This window comes from Neopelma chrysocephalum, unplaced genomic scaffold (genome assembly GCF_003984885.1).
Source record: "Neopelma chrysocephalum unplaced genomic scaffold, ASM398488v2 Primary Assembly neopelma1_274, whole genome shotgun sequence".
NCBI classification, from domain to species: domain Eukaryota; kingdom Metazoa; phylum Chordata; class Aves; order Passeriformes; family Pipridae; genus Neopelma; species Neopelma chrysocephalum.
The window spans coordinates 1,225,768-1,244,514 of NW_020897936.1; the positions used below are offsets into that span (position 1 = coordinate 1,225,768).

The following is an 18,747-nucleotide window of genomic DNA, read 5'->3' on the forward strand; positions in this document are numbered from 1 at the left end:
CAGCCTGTCTCCTGCACTGCCAGGAGTGTCCCAGCCTGTCTTCTCCTCCACTGGCAGGAGCGCCTCCGCTCTCCTGCACTGCCAGGACTGTCCCAGCCTGTCTCCTGCACTGCCAGGACTGTCCCAGCCTGACTCCTGCACTGCCAGGAGTGTCCCAGCCTGTCTTCTCCTGCACTGCCAGGAGTGTCCCAGCCTGTCTTCTGCTCCACTGCCAGGACTGTCCCAGCCTGCTTCTCCTGCACTGCCAGGAGTGTCCCAGCCTGTCTCCTCCACTGCCAGGAGTGTCCCAGCCTGCTTCCCCCTGCACTGCCAGGAGTGTCCCAGCCTGTCTCCCCCTGCACTGCCAGGACTGTCCCAGCCTGTCTCCCCCTGCACTGCCAGGAGTGTTCCCAGCCTGTCTCCCCCTGCACTGCCAGGAGTGTTCCCAGCCTGTCTCCCCCTGCACTGCCAGGAGTGTCCCAGCCTGTCTCCCCCTGCACTGCCAGGAGTGTCCCAGCCTGTCTTCTCCTGCACTGCCAGGAGTGTCCCAGCCTGTCTTCTGCTCCACTCCAGGAGTGTCCCAGTCTGTCTTCTCCTCCACTGCCAGGAGTGTCCCAGCCTGCTTCCCCCTGCACTGCCAGGAGTGTCCCAGCCTGCTTCCCCCTGCACTGCCAGGAGTGTCCCAGCCTGTCTCCTGCACTGCCAGGAGTGTCCCAGCCTGTCTCCTCCTCCCCTGCCAGCAGTCTCTGTTCCAAGGGGTGCTGGCTGCAGCCTCCTGCCAAGCCCTGCCTGGGGTACCCTGTATCTGATGGCAGATTAGGTAGAGCTCCACTGCTCCCTCTGTGTGCTCAGCAAACACATCACTCTCTCCCTGCAGTTTCACTGCTTGTGACTCCGGAAATGTTATAAAACCCTTGATAACATTTTCTCCAGGCAGCCAAATTGCAGTGTAATTCAATATACTGGGCTGCTTGTTAAATAATAAGAGAAGAAATGCTTCTCTATTACACGGTAAGATATAGTTAGAAATGGAGAACTGTGTACACAATTAGCTCTTTGTGAGGTTTTTTTTTTTAAGGAAGGGAAAAATCATAGCAAATATTGCTTTTCAAGTTTAAAATTAGAAACATCACTTCCATTAAATATGGAGAGCAGACAAGCATGGGGTCAGCAAAACTACTACCTCAAATACACTAGATTTCACATAACCCCCATAACTCTATGGTAGGATACAACACTTGGATATAAAAATTATAAAGCTGAAGTGGGCATTTCTAAAATAGCACTCTGATGTGAGTCAGCAACAGCAGAAGTGTAACACAGTGCACAAGTGGAAAGGTTAGGCAACCACAGGCCACCACTGCTGCCATAACAACCCTACAAACCAGGCTTTTCCCACAGGAATGCCAGGCAGCCCCACTGCAGAACATTCACTGCTCAAACAGCACCACCCTCACTCCCAGCACGTGCCAAGCATATTCTAAATATCAACCAGCCACCAAGTTGCAAATTTTCCCTTTTAAAACCTTATGAATTACAAGATAATCGGTATCAGAAAGCTCTCCCTGTGTTAAAAGGGTTGTTAAAAAAATCTGGCCATGGTCTTTATACGCATTTTTAATTTCTCTACAGAACATACATCCTAACAAACACTTTCCTGATGTTAAAATGTCATTGTACAAACATGAACACAGCATTTTCTATGGGACACTTGTTAGTGAAGCTTGTCTCATAACCCTGCATTTCTGACGTGCTTGGCTTATGCCATTTTGAATAAATGGCCTTACAAGCCTATCTTTCTGCTAACATTCCCACACTTTTAATTCCTCTTTATTGCCTTTATTTGCCGTGCTCTGGATTTCAGCTGCCATCTCTTCTACACAAGATTTGTGGTTTCCTGCTCCATTCTCATGGAATGTTACTTCCAACGCATGGATTCTATTACATTATCTCCTGTTTCCATCTGCAGGACAAGGAGTACCAAGACCATCTCTTTGACAGAGATGTTTCAGGTCATATCACATATTAGGAGATTAAATGTCACGGATCATTTAGAGATGGACAACAGAAAACTTGGAAAACACGCTTAAATGAAATCATCCAGTGCTCAGAATTCCCAGGGAACACCCCAGCTATGGGAAGAAGCTCTCAGTAATACTGTGTTGTGTTATTTTTCTTCTTCCTATTAGGAATTTCAGTTCTGCCAAGCCAGAAAATTGTTTCCAGCACCTCAGATATGAGACACTTGTGAAGTGTTTTCAAAGAGTGTAATTTCTCTAGTTTCTCAATGACAGAACCTGGTTTACTCTCTTGCTTGGTTTTCCTTGTTGTATCTTACCTGTCCACACGTTATCAGTGTAGATATAAGAACATTATTTTCTGTTTTCAATGATAAATAAATAACATTTGGCCTTTTCCCACACTGCAAGCTGAAAGGCCAAAGAATCAGCATCCTCTGAGCCACACACCCGCTCCTCTGTACACAATAACTTATTTATTTATGATGCTTTCACAAAGTGATCAGATATATTTACAGCTCACATTTCATCAAGAAGTATTTTACCACTCCTGTGATAATTCATGATGCATATGAGTCATTTAAAAACCCAAGAGCTAAAAACTCCCCCCAAAACCCAAAGATACTTTAAGTCAGGAAGACTTCTAACTCCAGAGAACTGAATCCAGATACATTTGTCTTTAAAAGAAGAATAAATGCAGTTCTGCAAAACAAACATTAATGGATGCTATTTATCTAAACCCAAAGTTGGAATATCCTCATTCACCACCCAACTCAAATTTTAGACAAAACACATACTCAAAAGTGGAAAACAAAATGGGAAAGTTAAAATAAATAAGGACATATGGACTAGACCTTTAATAAATATGTATCTCCTCTGTTATTCTACAGTCACACATACACATTACTCAGGAAGAAAATCAACACATGAACTTACCAATATAAAATAAACATTCAGAATGCAACAAACTCTCTGTCCACAACTGACACACTTCACTTTCTGTCAGAGCTTCCACACCGTAATAGGCCTGGTATTCCAGTTTGGGCAGCAGGAATATGGGAGTGAGCTGTAAAAGAGAGAATAAAAGAAAAATCAGCACTCACTGTCCAAAAACTTCCACAATTTAACTACATTTTCTAGTTTATAATGCCCACAGTCCCCCAATATCTGGAGCAAAACAGACATTTCACAGACTTTGTTTGATGGCTCCCACTCTGTGAAACCCACAGTACAAACCCTGGGGGACACAGACTCTATGAAATAGAGGAGGGTGACAGGGACAAAACCAAAAAAAAGAACAGTGAAAAAGGACAGGCAAGCTTTTACAAATGATAAAATTCTGCTGCTGAGTCATTTTTCCATGCAACTAAATTAATTTGAAGTTTACACTTCTGTGCTTTACTGCCCTCTGCAGCAATTCAAGAAAAAACACATTGTATTTCTGATCTGCTTCTTATTAGTGGAATCCTGCCATTTATTCCTCTTGTGAGAATCTTACTTGAAATTAGAACCTAATGCTTGGAGTGTCATTTGAAATCAGAGGCAAACCTTCGTGTGTTAACACTGACAGAGAAAACAAACCTCTTGTCACTGACAAACCGCAGCTGGAATTGCAGCAGAAATTAAAAAAAATAACCAAGTGCTCAGTTTGCAAATAACAAACCAAGCAGCTTTCACAGGCATTTCTGAGCAGTGCATCACTAGCAAAGGAATGGTATTTCTTCAAAATACCAGGAATTACCAGGAAATACTTCAGGAATCAGAGCTCCAAGGACCCATTTCCTCTCCAAAAAAGCATAAGCACCTCCTGACACAATCACAGCCTGCCTGCTGGAATTCTGTCCCCTCAGGAGGGACACACCACATCCAATGTGCTGGGTGGTTCAGAGGACTGGACAAAGTAATAAATGACTGAGCATTACAGAATAACCTTCCCTTCTCCTGATGTTACAAGGCATATTTCCATTAAAATTGCATTTAAACCACTTTATTGCATAAGATAAACCATTTGCTAAGATAATGTACCCCATGGTATTTTCAAGCAGAATGAATAGGATCTCTTTTTGTGTCCTGTGTTGTTCATTTTATCTCCTATTTCTCTGCTTAACCAGGCACAATAGCAAGGCTGAATCAGGCTTGGAATTTTTGAAGATCATGAACATTCTCAAAGCCTTGGGTCAAACCCCCCATCACTGCATTAACTGTTAAGAACAGCTCAAACTGACATGAGTTTACATGAGTATCATTATCCCTGCTTATTACTGCAGTAAAAAATGGAGATTCACACTTGCTTATCTTTTAATCAAGCAGCTTTAAAGTAATCACAAGTTATTCTTCCCTCTCTTCCTACAGCAAATATTGACTTAAAAGAAGACCCGCACTGCAGAGTTCTAATTAAATGTACAAATAGTCTGAGTGAAAGCACAAATGCTTTCTGGGAATCCCAGAGATGCCACTTGGGCACAACTGTTAAACAAAAGCAAGCCATGAAAAGCTAAAAGCACCTTCTGGGTTTTTCTCTTTTTGTGGTAGCGTGGCAGTGCCCTCACTTTGTGGACAGTGCAGCGCAGCAGGAGCAGCAGCTCCCCCACACTGAACAGCTTGTACACCACATTGCCCTCTGAGGGGGCTCTGTACTCTGAGGGGGCTTCCTCAAGCAGCTGGAGTTCACTGGGCAGCTTTCCTGCAGAAAACAAAAAATACAGAAAATCACAAGCTTGGACATTTTTTCCCATGAAGCTAATTAGCTTTTTCCCTTGCAGGATGTTTTTCGGTTGGTTGGTTGGTTTTTTCCTAAGATTTGTTTTGCTTCCTGAGATTTTCAGGTGAAAACTACTTCATTAGGCACAAAAAAGTCACTTACATATTAAAAAAAAGCTTAAAAACTATTACATTTGGAAAATGTTCACTTTATTAAAGACTGTATTTTTAAATAACCCCACATTATTACATTCCTATACGAATAGAGCTGTGACTCCATTTTTGTAGAAATGCTACAAATACATTTAACATTAAACTTGGAGCTTCTGTGCATCTTTGAATATATTCTGAAATGTATACTGGGGGAGATGTTGTCATGCAAGGGACTGCAAGTTATTTTCTGTTAGTAAAATATATCACTTAACTCTGGCTTTCTGCAAAACAGACATGCAAAGAGGTGTCAAACTGTATCATTATGCTTCCTATTCTCACACAGTCACTCTGCCGTGCCAGCATATTGGTTTCACTGTCTCTATTGAAAAAAATCATATTTCTATTATCAAATACCTGAATTCCAGACTCTTTTTTTAAGAGACAGAGAAACAGGAAGAGTATCATGCTGCTCAGCCCTTCAGACTGAGGGAGGAGAAATGGTCTGGCAGTGACTACTGAAATTCAGTTACATCAATAAAAATGTAGGAAGTGGTAACACAATTTCAACTAAATTAGTTGTATTAATCTCCAGATTAAGTAATCAAGTCATCATCATGGCTAGGCTTCGTGAACAAAGATTTGGGGAGTAATCAAGTAATTAAGATTAATTCCTACATGATCAAATGCATAATTTGATTATATTTTTATTCTACAAAAAAAGTCATATAGTTCCATTTTTGATTGATAAGAATCTGTTTTTGCAGACCAGACTACTAAAATATTTGAATTTTGGTGCAAAAACTACTCATTTCAATACCAAATTATTTCTTTTCCTTCCTTAAAAACCTTGTGCATAACAGCTTTTTGTTTCCCTACAGTAAAACAGTATTTCACATTCAGCTCTGTGGACAAACAGCTCCCAAAATGTTCCCTTATGTGTGCAAGGCAGGAATTAACAGCACCTTCTCTGTGGGAGAATTAAAGGCACATCTCTAAGTAAATGTAACAGATGCTCTGTTACTACATTCTTCAGATGAAGGATTCAAATGTTTTTCTGTGAAATTTTATCAAACATTGGACATTTTCCTCCTTACACAATGAACACACTTCACTTACTCTTTGGCACTCCCTCAAAGAGCCAAGTCCAGGTATTCCTGCTGGGATTGGAGGCAGGGGCTGGCCCAGCTTCTGTGGTGGAGGTCACCAGTGGTTTTGGGGACAGAGGCCCCTGGGCTGGCACAGCATTGGGATTGTCACAGCTCCCCACTGGCTCGGGAGCTTTTTGGGAAGGTGACTTGAGAAGCTCAGTTTGCATTTTCAGAATCTGTCCCACAGGATCCAGCTCTTTGGATAACTTCCTGGTGGGTTTCCTGCAGGCTTTCTTTCCCTGATCCATGGGATCTGAGCCATCAGCCATGCCTGCTGAAGGGATCTGGGTGGGAGAAGGAGATCCTGCAGGCTCTGCTGAGCTATCCCAGGCAGTGGCTGGGGCAGTTGTCTGGCGCCAGTCAGTGTTTTTACCCTCTGAATCAATGACCAAACGTTCCTCATCCGTGTCACTGCTGCAGAAGGGAGGCTGAGTCTCATGGTTCTGGGCAGCATCAGACTCTTTCTTGTCACTGACTGCATCAGACAGAGGATTTGGGTTTGTTTCATTGTCCAATACTTCCTTGGTCCCACCACTCTGTGCTTTGCTCAGTCCTGTCTCCACTGACTCACCAGGGGAATTTTCTCCAGGGCTGAAGCCTGGAATGCCAACCAATGATGGCAGCTGCAAACTGGCACATGCTGAAACTTCCTGCTCACAAAGGGAGGTTTTCCCTTCTTCATCTCCACTGTTTATAGTGGATGTAATTTTTCCCCCCACTTTTAGGCCATGAGATAAAACTTTAGCAGTGTTATTAACTGCAGGGAAAGTACTTTCCACTTTAGAAGTTCTTGAGAGCTTGGCAGATGCTCCAAAAGTTTCCAGTTCTGTAACATCATCATCAAAGTCCATCCCTGGGTCATCTGGAAGGGGAATCTTCCTGCACTGGTAGGTATCAGAGGGCACCTGAACACAGGGATGAAAAAGTAATAACATTAAGAAAAACCAACCAATAAAACAAAGCAAGAAACAGAATGTGTTAATCACAAACAAGGCACGGTCAAGCTGAAAACATGAGAAATGTTCTACTATCCATATTTTGACTGTTGGGAAAGAGGGGTAGTCATGGAAAAAATGTTCCTGTTTAACATGGAATATCTTGAGTCCTAAGAGTTAAAGGCCTTTCCAGAGGGAAATAAAGTTCAGAGAACTTTTCCCACTGAAGTAACTGATCCAAACCCATTTTAATGAAGTCAGCAGTAAAGCTGAGATGCCCATGGAGTAGAAGCACTTAAATGAACTAGACAGACACTTTATAACAGGGTCCATAACACAGCAGTAGAAAAACTGTCAAAAGAAAACCTAAATTTTCCTTCATTAAAAAAAAAAAAACAATTTAGGAAATATAACACAGGTTTTTGTTTTTGTTTGTTTTATTTAAGAGTAGGTGAACCTACATACATCCCACTGGAACAGATTGTCCTCAGCTGGTTTGTCCATCCATACATCAGAAATTGAAACATAAGATGTTTTAGTTGCTAGGAAATCCATTGGAATTTCATGGAAGATTTGATTCCTCTCTCTTACTGTCATTTCTTTTCTCAGCAGAGGTGAATCAACATAAACCACTTTAGCTGGTTTGCTACCTTTTCAAGAACAAAAAGAGATTGAGTACATATTAAATGAAAGGAAGAAAGACTGTTGTATAATGTAAATAATAAATCTTTCAATTTTCAATTACGGTCAAATCCATCCCACATTCACAGAAGAAGAAATGAAAAAAGATCCCCTCATTCACCAATAACAGAAAATACAAGTCTGTGCAGGTGCAGTGTGAGTGGTGATGGGCTGCAGCACCAATACACACCATGTTACCAGCTGAGCACATTTCAAACACAGTTCTAAATAGGCAATTTGGAAAATAAGAATTTAGGATCCATCACTTCTTATATTGCATTTTATCATCAAATGTGTTCTGTTTTCCAAAAAGACCTTTTTTTCTCCCTTGGGTGAAAATCAGTTTTTAATCAAGTCTCACTGCCCAGAAGTGAAGGCTGCACTTTGTCTTTAATCAGTCCCCATGTCTGGGCTCTGCTGCCTCACGCTTGTTCACACCTCATCCCACTTCCACAGGGACAAACAGAAAATCAAAAACTAAAAACCAAAGTGATGCCCTGCCCACATCACACAGAAAGCAAAGGCATGTGGGGAACACAAAAATAAATTCGTGCAAGGGGCTGGTCACAGGGAAAGGTGGAAAAGGAAGGAGCAGAGAAACCCTTCAAGAAACATCAGGTATTTCTAACACATTCTGAATGACCTTTAGCTGTTCACTTGGGATCCAAAATTAAGTTTAAAAACTGTAATGCTGATAACAAAAGGAATCAGGCATATCTTTACTGATAAAGCAATTTAATTTTGTGTCGGAAAGCACAAAACTTGTAAAATTTGCAGATATTTGATAGCTTATTTACTATCTTCAAGCCTGCTTTAGAAATCTCTGTGAGATGCACACAAGGACATTCCAAGACAACAAACATTATAAATACTCATAATGAATAAACCCTGGTGTATTTAAAAAAAAGAAAAAGGTTATGAGGAGAGGAAATCTATATTCAGATTACTGAAGGAGGGCTTGACAACCAAAGGAAAGCATTCAGATGAATTCATCAGTTTATTAAAAGTATTTTTTGTTGCAAATGGGAAAAGTATCTTCATGAAATGTCCTTTACTTTTTAACTATTCTGTGATGTGAATAGATACTTTTAATTCCAGAAAATGTTTGCTCTTTTCTTTTTCAGAATGGCTCTTTTTTTTAGCTTATTGAAAATTTTAACAGCTTCATGCAGTTGGTTTCTTTCCAAGGATCACAACTCCCAGTTTTGAAAAGCAAAAGGATATTTAAGTGGTTTTTTGGTTTGCTTTGTTTTTTCCCCAAGTGGAAAATAGCTGTGTGCCCAAATTCAATGTTTATGGGGATAACTGTAGAGTTAACTGTACAGATAACTGTAGATACTGGGACTATTCCCAGTAACAAGGTGTAGAAAACTATAAGAAGTGACCCCAGATCAGCTTTCCAGCTTTTTTGGACAAAACCCCAAACTTTTATAACAAAAACATCCCATACCTGCAACAGTGACCATTTTAACACAAACTGGAATTTCCCATTGCTCCTTGTAGTTTAGTCCATGATTATTCAGTAAAGTAAATAATGATTGATTACTTAGAACAACTTGAGGACAGTATTTCAAAGCAAGTTTTTCTGCATTTGAATCTGAACTAATATCCTAAACAGAAAAAGAAAAAAATTTTTTTTTAAAGTTCTTTTTTTTTTTTAAGAAATATACACAGATTTAAATTTACAAGAAAAGCTCCAAAACCCAAACAAACATAAATCAACATCCCCCCAAAAGTCCAAATACCCCCAGAGTGCTTCAGAGTGAAATGAAAAAGAAGAAAACTCCCCTGAAGGTTTCTGGCTGAATCTTATGCAATCACATTGCAGCATGAGATAACGTATCATCTTAACTTGTACTTTCAGTTCATTCCTATAAATTTGAATTACTGGGTTGAACAGGAATTTAGATGATCATGAAATACAGGAGTGCACTGAAGAAAAAAAACCCCAAACCAGATTAACTTGCAAATATATATTACAGATTTTCTTATGAGTTAAGTAATAGCATAGTAAAGATGTGTAATATTGAAGTATGGTTAGAACTGCCCAGTTGTTTCAACACCAATTACATATAAAGAACCTCAAAACAAATATAAAACCATGAAGAATACAAATTCAGAACTGAAATGATAAAATTGATAAACATGTGAGGACACATGTCCATGAAAAAGGACTAAGAAGATAATGGAAGCACCATGAGAGAAGGAAGGAAAATCCAGCTGTGCTCATGTTTTCTGCCACCTGAGACATCACCATATTCTGTTTACAGCTATAACATCTCTTGGGGCACAGCCCATTCTCCTGCATCTCCTCTGCTCCTTTCTTCAGCAAAAGTGTCTTTGAAGTCACAGTGCTTCTGTTCAAAGTCTGGGGTTTGATATGTGAACAACCCCTTTAAATTAGCTGATAACAAATTATCCAGAAAAAACTGTCCAAAAAAATCAGTTCTGCAGAATATGAAACTCCTTGATTTTCATGGTGGAAGAACACAAACAAACATCAGCTATTTAATGGTGAGGTGGAATGGAATCTAACAACTATTCACCCCAGAAAGAGGATCAAAGGGCACTTGGGTACAAAATATGCCTTCAAAATGCCAATGACAAGGTTACTTACATTGTGCATAATCTGAGCCTTTTTTTCTGGCGTTATAATAGATGTCACAGTTTCATAATCTGTGGGCAGCTGAACGGGCATGGCAGGGAAATCTGTTTTACCTCGTCTTGCTGTACCCTTGGAGAAAGCAAAGAGAGTCAGGAAACAGCTTTAACAGCATCTTGCTGACCCAACATTGCACTTCTTGTGAGGAAAAACACTCATCATTTATGCAGCTACATTAGAAAGTTGTGTTATATGAAAAATATACCATTACTGTAATCTTTTTATGGCAAACATACACTGAACAGCTTTACTACCAAAATAATTTTATTAAAGTTTTAATTAATAATTTTAATTATCAATTATAACCCCTAACCCAAGCACTGAATAACAGCTGCAAAAATCCCAAGTCCTTGTGTAACACGATCCTGATGGAATTCTACTTATTTGAAAAAAAAAAAATCAGAAAATCAATAGATAAGATATTACCATTGCAAGAAGATTTTTTTCCAGCCTGAAGGTCAGCTGTGTATGGAACTTCCCTCCCATGATACTCATGATCTCCTGGAGCGTGTAAAACTCGGGATACTTTTGCACATGTCCAATACAGGCACGGAGCAATTCCTAAGGTAAAAACAAAAAACTGTTTATGCATTTGTATCTTTCATAAGAATTTCATTTTGAAGTTCTTTCTGCCATTGCATGTTGCATTTAAAAACTTGCAGATACCAGTAGAGATCTACAATATTCTTACAATCACTGGTGTCAGAACTGACATATATTCTAAATTCTCCTCAGCCCTCCACATGCAAGGCTAACAATGTATGCACACAGGCTCAGACCAATCACTAAAAAATATGGTTTAGTACAGTTTGAACTGTGCTAAACCAAGTAATTAGTTTCATTATTATCTTTTAGAGGAACTAGTATTTTTCTGTGTTACCACCCAGTTTACACAGGCCTAGGTAAAAGTCACAAAGGTAAAGACAGGATGATTCCATTGGTGTTGAAACTCACTATCATGTCAACTCCAGATAATTTTTATATCTGAATTATGGATTTAAGACATTTCACTTCTATTTAGTAACTAGACAGAATTATTTTTGCAAGTATTGTTTAAAACTAAATATGTGCCCCTATTTCATTTTTAACTCCAGGTATCAACCTTACAATATACAGGATTTCAAGTTTGGAGACACATTTTGTGACCAGATAACAAGATCACTTTGAAAAACAGACACAAGATATAAAATTGCAAAACCAATCCTAATATTTAGGGAAAAGAAAAAATGCAAGCAAGGTTTTTGCCTTAACATGTGCCCAAACTCTGCATTAACCCATTGATGGGAAAGTTTAATGAACCTGTATTCTGGAACTCCTTTTCCAAAACCCAAGAATGATACATGAAGTTGCACTCATGTTTGATCTTAGAAGCATCAAAGTGGATATTTAACACAGCATGAACTTGCAGATGATTATGACTAAAGCCTGAGTCACCTCTGATTAAAGAGCCTCTGTAACGTGCTACTCTAGAGGAGAATTTAACATTCTGTCCAGTGGTGTATATCTAGGAGCAACTTGTTAATGTAAATGCACATCTAAAATGCAACTTCTCTGTTCCCAAATATAAAGATGCACTTTATTTAACTGAGGAGTAACTATTTTTACACATTGCATTCAGTGCCTTCATTTGTATCATACCTTACTGGCTACAATGAACCACAGGCCAAGGGAAATGCCACCCGTCTCATCCCAACATGGAATCAGCACAAGTTCAGGGACCAGCACATCTCACGGGCAGTGCCTGTGTACCTCCTTCACAATTCCAATGGGATTAGCTCAGAAAAGATGGAATGGCACCTGGCACTGACCTCAGTATAACGCAGTGCATCTTCCGAGATGGCATCATAATCCTGGGCACAGCTTCTTGCAGCGTTTTGGGCAAATTTCATAAATTCTGCTATTTCATTGTTTACCACTTCTTTCATTTGCTGGGGAAAGGAAAAATCTACTTTTAAGACAGAACAGAATCCTCTATGCTATGCATGTAACCAGTAAAATTTCCAGAGAGGCAGTACAGGCAATGGTACCCGCTGCTCAATGTGGCAAATGCTCAGAGGTTCACTCCAGGAAAAGAAATTTTTGTGAGGCCCATTTCCTTAAAAAAAAAAAAAATCCCAAACCAACAAAACACCACCCCCCAACAAACAGCAAGCCTCTTTTGGTATGGTGCTTTATAAAAAGAAAGGCTGCAAGACATTGTTGATGAAGTTTACATGGTAAAGCCACAAAGTATCTGACTATGACTTCCCCAGAAATGGTACCAAAAGTAGCAACAACGCAGTAGATACTCATGTGCCCAGGAATGACACTCCCACTGTTACAGCAGAAAATAAAGGAATTAGCATTAAAAAGGAAGCATGGGAAACCAAATGGAATGGCTCAAAAACATTGGCTGTTAATCACATTTTACAGGATTCAGCTCAAATGATACTTCCATCCAACAAGGCCACGGCCATTTAAACACATGGCCAAGGCTCAGCTGCAAGGGTGCACTCGAGCCCTTCTACTTCTGTGAGCACTGATGTGGCAGCACATGAACAAATTGAATTTAAAAACCAATGTTCCCACCTTCCCCTTTATTCTTTGTAACAAAAAAATTGTATGGCTCCCTTTGAGACACTGCTATGTCCATAGCTGTGCACTCACCAGATACGTGAACAGTTCCCTTTGACTCGCTGCATTAACTTGAAAATGGTTGATTTTTTTCGAGTACTTAGTCATCAGATATAAGTATGTTTTCTGCTCCTTCTCAGACAGACAAGAGGTGAATGGATAGGGGAGCCTGGGTTCTGGGAAAGGATGATCATCACTTGTGCTTTTGGCCTCTGCCTCAGCTGACTCTGCGGTCTGTGCATCACAAGGCTGCCTGTTCTCTGAAGAGCTTCCCAGGGCTTCCACATGTTTCTTTGCCTCTCTGAAAGAAAAGTAACAAAGAATCTGCACTTTCCACATAAATACTAGTATTTGTCAGAATTAATAAATAAAGGCAGTCATGCAAGCCTAAACTTCAAATCCAGCAAAATGCTCTGAGAGACACTGTGCTCTTCCAATTCCTGGTCTGAGCCAGAGGATTTTTCTTATTCTGAAACTCCAGCTGGACAGTCAGACTCACCCTCAGTACCAGCAGAAGGTTTGCCACTTGTTTAAAAATAGGGAAAAAGAAGTAGTGGGGTTTTTTCTCCTTAAACAAACCGGTGTCTATATTAGTCTGTATACTCAATATGGAGGTAACAAGCTAAATGTGAATGGATTCCTTGCTTTGGAAACACCCATCATTAATGAAAAGATAAAGAATCTCCACATTTCATCACTCACTGATGGCTGGGGTTCAGTTTGCATTCAGAAAGGTCAAACTTAAAAGTCAGCTATGATAGTAAGGGAGAAAGGCTTTTTCTAGTTAAGTCTTTCACTGTAAAAGAAGAAAATTTAAATTACTTCATTGTAACAGTAGAAATTCCAGATTTCAGTGAAGAAATTCTTACAGAGCACACAGTTCAAGAGTTTAATTTTCTACTCTAGACAACGCTGGAATGAGCCACCACAAATGATGTTAGGCCAGGGCAAGGGGCAGAGCTGCCCTAACAACAACAGAGCTGGTTCTTAAAACAACTCCAGTACATGAAGGCCAACCAGCTCAGCCCTGCTCTATTTAAAATAATTGTTCTTAAGAGAGAAAATACTTAAGGCAGACAAAATGAACATTAACTGCTGATCTTGGAAAAAGCATATTTTTAAGATACTATTTCAGCAGTAGGAAACATCTCTAGTGTCATTCAAACCCAGCAGTATCACATCCACAGCTCTTAATAACACTTCACAGCTGTCTCTCTGGATACAGGGATGTGTCCATCCCCGTGGCACAAACTGGCAAATTTAATTAAGCTGGAGCAGCGACAAGATGCTGACTCAGATATGCCAATGTAGGAACATCAAGAAATTCTAGCAGCTCAAATTGGCTGCATTCAGCACTGAATGAAATGGCAGCACATCAAGATCATTTCAGTATGCAGTGCTGTCACAGGCTTCACCGGGGTGCAAACCAAAATAATCTGACAGAGCTTTTCTGCCCATATTTACAGCATTATCCTTCATTGGAGCTGACGGCTTAAATTTCCCCCTTCATTTTATCAGCACCCTGCCTTCACAGCTTCTACACCAAGACTTAAGTAAATATCTATCAGAAACCCCAATATAAAAACAGGCAAATTTCCTCCAGCTTTTCCTTTCACATTTGCTCCAAGAGGTTTAATTTCTCTGCCCCCTGACTATGGCCACACAACCCAGTTCCATCAGTTCCTGGTTTTTCCCAGTTGCAGCCTCTCTGGCCTCTCCTGGCTGTAAACCCACCTGAACCACACACAGCTGAACACAATCCCACTCCTGAGTGTCTACTCTAGACACCCTTCAAAGGAAGAATCCTACAGTAGTATCAGGTGTACCAGCAGCGAGCTGTGAGGGCTGTGCTCATCTCTTGCCAGCTCCAAGGAAAGCTGCTCCAACAGAGATGAACCAGAAAAGCCTTCTCTGGCTAAAGATGTGGGATAGAGAGAGCAGGTATTCCCCTCAAGTGGCATGTTCTCATTGTCAGTTCATAAAAATACAGTAATTCCCCTTTTGCACAAGTTATCTCCCCCCCATGCTGAACTTCCCCCTTGGAGCACAGGAGCTCCATGGTTCTGTGGTCTCCTGTTCATTCCCAAGGAGACACCTGCACCTCCCTACCGGCTTCACAACTGCTGAAGAAAACCAGTGCTCTAAATACAGCCCCCCAAATACTAAAATCCAGCAGGTCTTTCAATATGCAAAATAAATGTTGGTTCTGCTTCCTTAAGGAAAAAAAAAGGACATAAAACCTGCACAAACAACACTGCCTGTACCACCTGTGTTCACACAGTTTCATTTCCCAGCCTTCAGCTAACACTCTACAGAGTCTCTGCAATAATCAAGGAATTAATTGTATCTCCACTGCACCTATGGAGTTGGGTTTATGCTCCTATGCTGTTGGGTTTATGAAAACAGTGCTGGCTACTTCCAAAAGACAAAAGTGAAAAGGATTTCAATGTACAGGACTGTCACCCTTCTACAAAGCAAGAAGACACGGACAGACAGCAAGACATGAATCCCTAAAAAGCATTAGGTCTGGTTTGTGGGTTCCAGGCCCCTCACCCTGACCAGTAATGGGTGTGGGTCAAACTTCATCCCTCTTTGGTAGGTAAGAGAAAGCAAAAAACAGGCACCACCCCCAACAAATAACCCAACCTCTATCCCAAAACCCTCAAAATACCCCCTTCAAGACACAGAATCTCAGAGGGCCCAACCTGGACTCCTCCTGCTCTCTGAGGTGTCACAGCAGCTGAAGCACAGACCAACTGCTGGAGGAGTCAGTAACAAATCCCTGTGTGCCAGGGAACACCCAGCTTTCCCCCAAAACAGTAGGAGCATCTATCCCCAGGATGATAACAAAGAGCAGAAGGTGATAATGTCACACAATATACCTTCTCGATAAGTGCCACAGTTCAGACGGGCTCGGAGCCAAGGAATATTTGTCATAAAGTTCGTGTGAGAAAAATACTTCTTTGCCATTTTTTGGTGTAATATCCCTAATAAAAAAAAACAAAACAAAACACAAATATATTGCAATATAAAAAAATCAAAGGCCACACCTGCCCCCAAGAAACAAAACCCAGAATACTTTATAAAATAAAAGAGGACGCCTACACAGTGTTTCCAGATTTCCTCTTTGTGGAAGTTACAGATATACTAATTCCTTCTGGTTTTCAACAGTAAAATACACATTCTTTACAGTACAAAAGAACAGTTTCACTAATACAATATACAAATTCTAGATGTGGTGAGAGAAACTGATGGGAGTTACACACTTTCACATGTTCATTAAAGAAAATCAAACTTTGAGGTGAACTTGCTGGAATTTTTGAGAAAGATACACCAGCTTTTCTTTTTCTTTTCTTTTTTTTTTTTTCCAGAAAAGAGTTGGTTTTGTCTTCTACACTGATCTTACCTTTGATTTTTTTTTTTAATGTAGCCCTTTTAGTGTACAGGGTTTATACGACACCAGCCTTCCTAAGCTATTGTGAAAGGTGTAAGAAAGGATTTATTTACGTCTTACCTCACAAACTAATTCAAGCCCATCACACACAAACTAATTCAAACCCATCCCACCCCTCGGTTAAAGGAGCCGAACTACGTCTTTGCGGGGCGTTTCGTGTTAGAAACAAGACCAACGCCAGGGCCCCGGATTTCCCTCCGCCGTGGGCACACACGGACACGGAGCCCCTCAGGGGAGGGATTCCGCTCCTCCCGCTCCGGGAGCGACAAGGAATGGCTCGCACACCCTCCCGCTCGCTCTCAGCGCGGGGACGGCGCCGGGCGGGGCGGGGACTGGATCTGCCACGCTGCCCCCGGATTGCGGCGCGTTCTACCCCCGGCAGGGCAGCGCGGGGCCGTGTCCCGCTGGCCCCGCCGTGTCCCGCAGACCCCGCTTGGCTCGGCCGGGACGGGAAACTCTCTCACCAGCTCAGCGGGGCCGCCATCTTGGCAGGCCCCCTCACGGCCCCGGCCAATCAGCGCCTGGCGCGCGGGTCAGGTGCTCCAAGCCAGCCAATGGGGGCGCGGGCGGCAGTGGCCGCCTCAGGGCGCGGTCGCCATGTTACGGCGGGCGGGGCCGTGAGGGCGCGGCGGACTCGTCGGCGGGTCCTTGAGAGGCACGTCCCGCCCCGGGTGTGCAGAGGTGGGGCTTTGAGCAGGCGTGTGTGCCCTGAGGAGGGGGCGGATGTCCCGAGCGGCACCGGTGCCCGCCTAGCCCGTCCCTGAGGGGTTAGGGCCGTCTATGAGGGCTGAGGTGCCCCGTTCCTCAGCTTCGCTCCTCTCCCGGCCGTCCAGTTTCCCTGGATCACTTCTCGTTTGTTATCTCGTGGGCAGAGCCACAAAAGTGGTTTGATTTTTTGTGGTTTTTTTTTTTTGGTTGGTTTGGTTTTGTTTGTTTGTTTGGTTTGGGGTTTTTTTCGTTGTTTTTTTTTTTTTGTGCTGATGATCAGGGGTGGTAAAATGTGGAATTCGAGTATTATCAGAACCCATAGGTTTGGGTGATGGAAACTCATTTGCCTGCAATGTTCCAACAAAAAGGTGACCCGTCACTGCTCTACAGGTGGGAAATGAAGGGCAGTGAGGATGGGACATGGAGCAGTCAGTGTCCCCCTGGTGTCCTGTGACCAAAACTGGGCACAAATACATGGGAACACAGAGATGATTCATAATGATTTCCAAACCCACCAACAAGGGGGTCTTCAGCTTCCTTGCAGATCACTTTTAAGGACATTGATTTTAATTCTGCCCTCTCTCCATTTGTGTATCTCAGAGGAGCAGGAAGGTTTCCTGTCCCTGCTGGACCCATCCAGAGCCCAGTGGAGGAGCCTCCAAGGAGTGATCTCTGCCCAGCCCAGGTATGGCAACAGTGACACAGCTGAGTGACGAGGAGGCTTATCTTGGTGAATGTGGCAGGTTAAATCCTACTTCAGGCTGCATCTCTAAAACCTGCAGTGTCTGGTTTCTGGTGTGGTTGTTTGTTTGTTTGTTTTGTTTTGGGGGTTTTTTGTTCTTTTTTTTATAAAATGGTGCTACTTCCTACAGGTGATCTTTTTGCTTCTGTGGCATAAACACAAACATCAGGAAACATGTTTCCACTGTGAGAGTGCCAAACACTGGCACAGGCTGCCCAGGGAGGTTGTGGCGTCACCATCCTCGGAGACACTCTCAAAAGCTGGGCATGGTCCTGGACAACCAGCTCTAGGTGGCCCTGCCCGTGACCTCTGGAAGGCCCTGCCTCCCTCAACAGTTCTGTGGTCCTGTGAAATAATCAGGGATCAAACTCACCACCTCCAAATGTACAGCTTAGCTTTCCTTATGGGCAAGGACAGGAGTCCTGTTTGTCTCTCACTTCAGAAAACCTCCTGTGTTTTATATTGAACTTACATGGTTCTTTCTACAGTTGCTGCCTAACCTCTCTGTCTTGCTGGTTAGGAACTCTCCTGTGACTGGAAAGATTGGGCAGCAACCGTGTCCTGAGGATGAGAAAGTTAAATCTGGGGTTTCAGTGTCTTTGCTGCAGACATGGAGCTGCTGCAGAACAAATGGCACTGCCCAGTGCTGCAGTTCTGAGAGTTACCACTTCCACTCCCTTTTTTTGTGGAGCTGATCTGCAGGTGAAGCTGCTCCCAGATCCAGGGCTTCAAAGATGAACGCTGGTGTCTATTCCTGGGTCATGGACAGGCATATAAACCCTGAGCTGTTCAAAGCTCTGGCAGGACTGAGGCATTTCTGAGGAGGTGCACAAGGAGAAGTTCACATGCCCCAAGACCAAGCATGCTGCTGGCACAGTCAGGTGCTCCCAAGGTTAGCACAGCAGAGGGGAGTTGCAACTTTGATTTTTGATGCCTAAATTGTATTAAAACTTC

General features: G+C 42.1%; 1 protein-coding gene and 1 long non-coding RNA gene across 2 annotated transcripts in view; one reads left to right on the top strand and one right to left on the bottom strand.

Moving 5' to 3' along the window:
* Positions 1-16,847, bottom strand: part of ICE2 (interactor of little elongation complex ELL subunit 2) — a 26,454-nt gene extending 9,607 nt beyond the window's left edge. The window contains exons 1-11 of the mRNA XM_027704406.1: positions 16,808-16,847; positions 15,772-15,876; positions 12,923-13,190; positions 12,085-12,204; positions 10,703-10,837; positions 10,232-10,348; positions 9,065-9,224; positions 7,399-7,583; positions 5,967-6,903; positions 4,502-4,680; positions 2,934-3,063 (exon numbers count right to left, since the gene is read on the bottom strand). Coding sequence (XP_027560207.1) covers positions 2,934-3,063; positions 4,502-4,680; positions 5,967-6,903; positions 7,399-7,583; positions 9,065-9,224; positions 10,232-10,348; positions 10,703-10,837; positions 12,085-12,204; positions 12,923-13,190; positions 15,772-15,876; positions 16,808-16,827 — 2,356 coding nt within the window. The 5' untranslated portion in view covers positions 16,828-16,847. The remainder of the gene's footprint in view (positions 1-2,933; positions 3,064-4,501; positions 4,681-5,966; positions 6,904-7,398; positions 7,584-9,064; positions 9,225-10,231; positions 10,349-10,702; positions 10,838-12,084; positions 12,205-12,922; positions 13,191-15,771; positions 15,877-16,807) is intronic.
* An 86-nt stretch (positions 16,848-16,933) lies between these two features.
* Positions 16,934-17,920, top strand: LOC113977893. The gene is made up of 2 exons (XR_003537435.1): positions 16,934-17,024; positions 17,652-17,920. It is a non-coding gene; the product is annotated as an uncharacterized LOC113977893 (long non-coding RNA).
* The last annotated feature ends 827 nt before the right edge of the window (positions 17,921-18,747 follow it).